This window comes from Pithys albifrons, chromosome 19 (assembly GCF_047495875.1).
Source record: "Pithys albifrons albifrons isolate INPA30051 chromosome 19, PitAlb_v1, whole genome shotgun sequence".
Classification (NCBI taxonomy): domain Eukaryota; kingdom Metazoa; phylum Chordata; class Aves; order Passeriformes; family Thamnophilidae; genus Pithys; species Pithys albifrons.
This window is the reverse complement of record NC_092476.1, coordinates 7,211,152-7,217,272: the sequence shown is the minus strand read 5'-3', so window position 1 is coordinate 7,217,272 and position 6,121 is coordinate 7,211,152. Positions and strand designations below refer to the sequence as shown.

The following is a 6,121-nucleotide window of genomic DNA, read 5'->3' as shown; positions in this document are numbered from 1 at the left end:
TGTGCCAGGGGAACTGCCATGCCCCACTCGGGGACCCAGCCCTGGCAGAGGTAAGAATGTCTGGAAGTCCCCTGAAGGGGCAATAAAGGAATGAAATCCAGCTGCACATCGATGTGTACCTGTGGAAACACATCCACCAAAGCGCATGTGGCTCTGATCCCTGTCAGCTTCCTGCATGTGTCCCTGTGCTGTCACTGCGGCGTCCCATCTTCTCCGGAGTCTCCCGCTCTGCCTCACAGCCCTCCCTCTCCCCGACGGGAGCGCTCCAACCCTCCCTGTCATCTTGTCTCCCCGGCGTGCGGCACACCCAGCGTGGCGAGCGGGCACCCGCTGGGAGTCTCTTTAAGGACACACCCAGCTGGAAGCCCTGACCCGCCTCTGGGCACAGCGTCACCACCTCCTCCTTCTCCTCTGCTCAGCTGAGTTTCTATTTCCCCGGCTGCTCGCCCCGGTTCCCGGCACGGGCAGGATGGCGTCTCCCGTCTCGCAGAAGCTGGAGGAGAAGCTGGTGTGCTCCATCTGCCTGGAGCTGTTCAGCGTGCCCGTGACTCTGCCCTGCGGCCACAACTTCTGCAAGCGCTGCATCCGCGACCACTGGCACAAGCAGGAGCGGGCGCCCGCCGGGGCCGAGACGGGCTACACGTGCCCCGAGTGCCGCAGGGGCTTCGAGCGGTGCCCGGAGCTGGAGAAGAACGTCACGCTGGGCAGTGTGGTGGAGCTGGCGCGGGAGAGGGGCGAGCGGGGCTCGGGCACGGGGCGGTGCGAGGTGGCCCAGGGCGCGCTGTGCCCGCAGCACGGGCGCCCGCTGGAGCTGTACTGCCAGGACGAGCGGCGCTGCATCTGCTGCGTCTGCACCGTCCGGCAGTGCCAGAGGCACCGCAGGGTGCTCTTCGAGGAGGAACGATCCAAAAAGCAGGTGGGCATGGTGGGTGGCACGGATGGGGCGATAGGAGGGTGAGCAAGGGGAGTCCTGGCAGTTCAGGCATGGCATGACATTCACCCACACTGCCCCGTGCCCTGCTGAGGGGATGGGATGTACCTCCGTGTGCCAGGCTGTGCCCAGCCTCAGCAGAACAGGGTGCTGGCCAGGAAGGTGCCACCACTGCCCTTCTGCTCTCTGAGAAACCAAGTGCTGTCAGGAGCAGCAGCGAGCTGGGTAAATCCAGCAGTACTGGATGGACAGTCATGCATGTGTTTGTGTGTCCCTGTGATCTGGAGGAAACATAAAAAGGGAGTGAAAGAGCACAGAAAACCACTTCTTTGTGACCCTCATGCAGTGTCCTCTTCCCAGGCCTTCTCCTTCCCCATTAGCCTTGTCCTGCAGCCCTTAGAGGGCTCCTGGGGGCCGAGTGGGCAGCAGCGGCTGCACTACAGGATGTGCAGCTGGACACGACTGGACATGGTACTCAGTGCTGTGGATTAGTTGTCCTGGTGATATTCAGTCAAAGGTTGAAATTGATGACCTTGGAGGTGTTTTGCAACCCTGGTGATACTATGATTCCGTGTTTGTGCCTCTCTTCACAGACGTTTTTGAAAGAGACCCTGGAAAAAGCCCAGGAGGAATCCGAGAGGATCGAGCAGGCAATGCAGGAGCTGGAGGAGCAAACACGCAGCATCAAGGTAATGCTGTGGCCACCTCTGTGTTGGGCACATGGGTGGGAGCACACTGGCTCTCATGGCTCTTCCCTGCCCAGGAATCCTCTGAAGAGCTCAAATCTGGGGTTCAGAGCAAATTCGCCCACCTGAGGAAAGCTCTGGAGGATTCCCAGTGTCAGATGGTGGCCAGGATTGAGGAAAAGCAGGTGGTGGCACTGGGGCGGTTGGAGGAGAACTGGAGCCTCCTGAAGGACAGCCTGGATGCCCTTGGCCAGCACAGGGAGAGGGCTCAGAGCCTGCTGGCCTGCCCTGACCACAGGACTTTCCTCCAGGTACCATCCTCATGCTGTGTCCCTCCCTGTGCTTGGGTGCTGCCGACCCTGCACCCTTTCTCTGAGGGCAGAGATGTGTTCAACCCCATTCCCAGGGAGAACACATCCTCAGCCCGGCTCAGGGATGTGATGGAGCTGCAGGGAAGAGCTGTTTTAGGGAGATTTGTGTGGGAAGTGCTGGGCTGTCCCTGTCACCCACTGGGGAGGCACAGTGTTTGCACATGTGTTTGCACAGTCCTCCCCAGGCTGGTTCACAGCTGTCTGTGTGTCTGTCCTCAGGAGTTCCCCCTGCTCCCTCCTCTGGAGACCCCAGAGTCGCTGGTCCCTGTGAAATTTGATGTGGCGTGTGTGATCAAGCCCAGCTCTGAAATCCTCACTGACATCTCCAGGCTCCTGCTGGAGGAGCTGCCTGCCTCTCTGGCCCCCAAAGCCCCCAGTCCTGCTGGCCAAGGTAATCCTTCTGCTCTCAGGGCCACCAAATCATCCTGAATCCCAGCCTGGTCCATGTCACTGTGCCACAGACATGGGTGCCAGGCACAGTGGGTTGGGATGGGGACACGTATCTTCTGTTCAGCAGATGGGGTGGGATGATCTGGGTGTCTTCTTTGTGACCCCTTCATGCTGGGAATGCTGAACCCAGGGGGCACATGCCTGCTCCCATGCTTGGATATGAGAGACTTTCTTCTCCTCCTCCATGAAGAAACAAGTTTTGGGGTGGCATCACTCAAAATGCCTGTTCCCATCCTCCACAGGCCCAGTGCATCTCCAGGAGCCAGCAGTGAAGGTCGTGACCCCTCTCCCCAAGTGCCAGCTCCGAGCCGAGCTTCTGAAGGGTGAGGAGCACAGGAGGGCCTGGAAGGACAGGGAGACCCAGCTGAGGTCCCCAGCAGGCAGAGATGTCACCACACCAGGCTCCTCCCTGTGAGGAGGATGGTTGTGGCTGTGGGAACAGGGGCTCCTTCCATGACTCTGCCAATCTCTCTCCCTAAATGCAGGACAGGGTGGATGGGCTTGGGGACATTGTGTGGGTGGGAAAGGGCTCATTAGGGGCATTAGCAGCACCAGGGAGTGCTTTCCCATGGAAACTGGAGCTGCCTGGTGTTGGATCAGTCACTGCCCCACTCCAGAGCCTTGCCTGCAGTCATTGATCTCTGTCCAGGGATAAGGCCTCAGCATTCCCAGTCAGAGTCCTTAATGTCCCCTTCCCTCCCTGAGCCCATCCTGCTCCAGTTCCTTAGGGATTTCCTCACTGCTTCTTTTCCCACTTCCTTCCTGTTGGGAAGAAGGTTGGGAAACGTTTAGGGAATGCTGGTCATGTCATTCTTGCCAGAGGGGCAATCACTGCCTGTGGGACCTGTAGGAATTCCTTCCACTAGTCCCACAAAACATTCTTAGGGTTATTAAGAGGGAAACCCCTGTTATTATGGGCAGCAGGCAGGAGCCCAGGGAGCTGTGGACAGGTTGTTGTGGGGGGAAGGTGATGTGCTGGTGACCAGTGAGTGCCCATGGCAGGAGTTATCACAGCCCATGCAGAGAAGAGTAACTCACGGCAATACCATATTTGCTCACTGGCCTGGTTTTCTCCCCTTGTCTCCTCCCATGCTTGTGTGCTTTTCTCATAAAACCAAGATCTCTTCCAAAATGGCCATGGAGCCACTGGTACTTGCTGGCTGTAAGCTGGGCTGTGCAAGGACTGTGTGAATTGTTGTGTCTTAGTGCCTTGCCAGCTATTTCTGGGCTGTTTCTGTTCCTTCTAGGGCGGGTATCTCATTTCACCCCACTCACCTTCCCATCCAAACAAACTTGGTCTCTTCTATTTTGGGAGCCAGCCCTGCACAGTTCAGGGGGCTCTGCTGGGGTGGGGCTCGCACCAAGGGCATAAAGATCTGATGAAACTTTTCAGCCCCATCCACGCCCTTGCTCTTCCCAGATCACCGCAACCTGACCTTCGATCCCGAGACAGCCAACAAGTACCTGGAGCTGTCGAGAGGTGACCGGAAAGCCAAGCACGGCCCCAGCGCTGTGTGCAGGAGGCAGGAGCAGGGAACCCCCTTCGAGCCCTGGCAGGTGCTGTGCACACAGGGCTATGGTCCTGGTCACCACTACTGGGAGGTGAAGATCTCCAGCCACTCCGTCATCCTGGGGGTGACCTACCGTGGCCTCCCCCGGCAGCAGCAGCAGGGCCACAAGTTCAACATCGGGATGGACAGCGGGTCGTGGGGGCTGCAGGTGCGGGAGGATTGTTACCTGGCCTGGCACAAGGGCCAGGCAGAGAAAATCCGGGAGCAGCTGTACAAGAACCTGGGGGTCAGCCTGGATTATGGCAAGGGGCTCCTCTCCTTCTATGGCCTCGGGGAGAGGACACAGCTCATCCACTCCTTCCACGATGTCTTCACGGAGCCCCTCTACCCCGTGTTTTGGCTGTGTGAGGGGCGAGTGGTGACGCTGTGCCACAGGGACTGAGCTGCAGCCACCACACTGATCCACCAGCCAGGCTGGCAAGTCCCAGGCTGGTGCCACAGCCAAAGGGCAGCCACAACCTATCACAGTGCAAGGGGGACCCCAATGCCGAGGCAAGCGTGTGGTGCAGTGTTTTAACAAGAGATGATGAGGACAGACATGCAAATTAACTGGTTTAATTTGCATATGCAGATGTCACGCTGCTGACACAGGGCAGGGGAAGGCTGCAAGGCTGGAGCTCACTGAGGGGATGAAGCTCCTGGTCACTGTGTGTGTGGGCACATGGGGGTGCTGTCCCTGCAAGTGGAGCAAGGGAGGGGGAAACAGGAGTGAAACCATTAAGTTTTCCTCTTCCTCATATCCCTGCCAAACCTCCCAAGCCTGGAGAAGATTTGGGACCAGGGAGACCATACAAGAAGTGCTGCTGCCACAGGGTGCTGTGGAGCAATGCAGAGAGCCTTGTGCTCCCCCAGCCTCACATGCAGGCAGGTCCTGCTCACCCCGCCCTTCCCAGTCCCCTCTTGCCACTCTCGGATATGGCAGAGCAATTTTTCAGGGTTCTGCCCTGCAGCTCTGTACAACACTGCTTTTCCCAATAAAGCTCTATTTTCTTACTGGTTTGAGCTTGGTGCTAGTGGGAGATATGGGACCATCAGCGTGGGGGGGAAGGAAGGAAGAGGGGATCTGGGTGTACCTGTTCCTGCACCCATCCCTGCCTCATCCTGCCCCTCCAAGTCCACAAGGGACTGGTGACTGGCCCCTTGAAGGGACCAGCTGGCGGCAGAAGGTGCTTTATTTACTGTAGCACTGTGATAAGGAAACTTGGTTTCCTACAGCTCTGCCCCGAGGCTGATCTGGCATATAAGTAAATCTGAGGTTTTGATTGAAGCTTTTCCAAGGGCAAGTCTGGTGTCTCCTCCTACTCCTGTGGGAATGCTGGTGAGGATTAACGAGGTGAAACTGAGCACTGGGTTCGGAGGTGCTGGGGACATGCAGGTGAATGACATGCATGGGGAATGAATAACATCATTGTTTCCTTTGGAGACAAAGGCTCAAAAAGATCAAACCCCTTTTTCAAGAACAGATGTTATTTTTCTTGCCGTTCTTCCTCCTTCACTCCACACCTCTCTACCCCTCCCACCCTGTCCTTGGGCCAGCCAGGACCTGGGAACTTATCCAAGTCAAAAAATGGTGTGCACAGGAGGGGTCTGGAGATACCAGACTTATGAGGCAAAGCCTCACACTGAAAACACTTTGGTGTCTCCCCATCCCCGCCTGGTGCCTGCTGACACCTCCTGGGCCCCGGAGGAAGAGGGGACGGTGACTGAGCAAGGACCTGGGCACTGCAGTCATTTTTGTCCATGGAAATGGCTGATGTGGGTCGATGGGCAGGAGGGCTGGCAGGAAAGCACCTGTACCCATGCACTGAGAGGGCTCAAGACCTTCCAGTGGCCCCAGGGTGGGGAGCAGCTCCCGGGGAGCAGTGGGTGGTAGCAGGTCCGGGGGGGAAGGAGTTGCTCACAGGGGACAGCAGACCCCTCTGAGGGGGAGTTTGGAGTGGGCTGGCTACAGCTTCCCAGGATGGGAGGTTTGGGCACAGGCAGCAGCTTCCCCTGGGAGCAGCAGAACCCTGGGCAGAGTTCAGATCCCATCGCGACAGATGCTTTAGGAGGTGGTAGACCCTGGCTGGGGGACAGCACATCGTTATCGGGGGGGCATCCCCCCGAGGGCTG

At 58.0% G+C, this 6,121-nt stretch overlaps 1 protein-coding gene across 1 annotated transcript; it reads left to right on the top strand.

The window, feature by feature from the left end:
• Positions 1-404: 404 nt before the first annotated feature.
• TRIM65 (tripartite motif containing 65) lies at positions 405-4,990 on the top strand. Its single transcript, XM_071573437.1, has 6 exons — positions 405-916; positions 1,525-1,620; positions 1,695-1,928; positions 2,208-2,379; positions 2,681-2,761; positions 3,859-4,990. Exons 1-6 carry the CDS (start codon positions 470-472, stop codon positions 4,389-4,391), a joined length of 1,563 nt encoding a protein of 520 aa, XP_071429538.1. The 5' UTR covers positions 405-469; the 3' UTR covers positions 4,392-4,990.
• Positions 4,991-6,121: the final 1,131 nt, after the last annotated feature.

What these genes read in the sequence shown, in the direction of transcription:
- TRIM65 (XM_071573437.1), top strand. Translation starts at nt 470, where the DNA reads ATGGCGTCTCCCGTCTCGCAGAAGCTGGAGGAGAAGCTGGTGTGCTCC. An exon ending in CCCCAGTCCTGCTGGCCAAG is followed by an intron (nt 2,380 to 2,680) that starts GTAATCCTTCTG and finishes CATCCTCCACAG; the next exon opens with GCCCAGTGCATCTCCAGGAG. An exon ending in CCGAGCCGAGCTTCTGAAGG is followed by an intron (nt 2,762 to 3,858) that starts GTGAGGAGCACA and finishes TGCTCTTCCCAG; the next exon opens with ATCACCGCAACCTGACCTTC.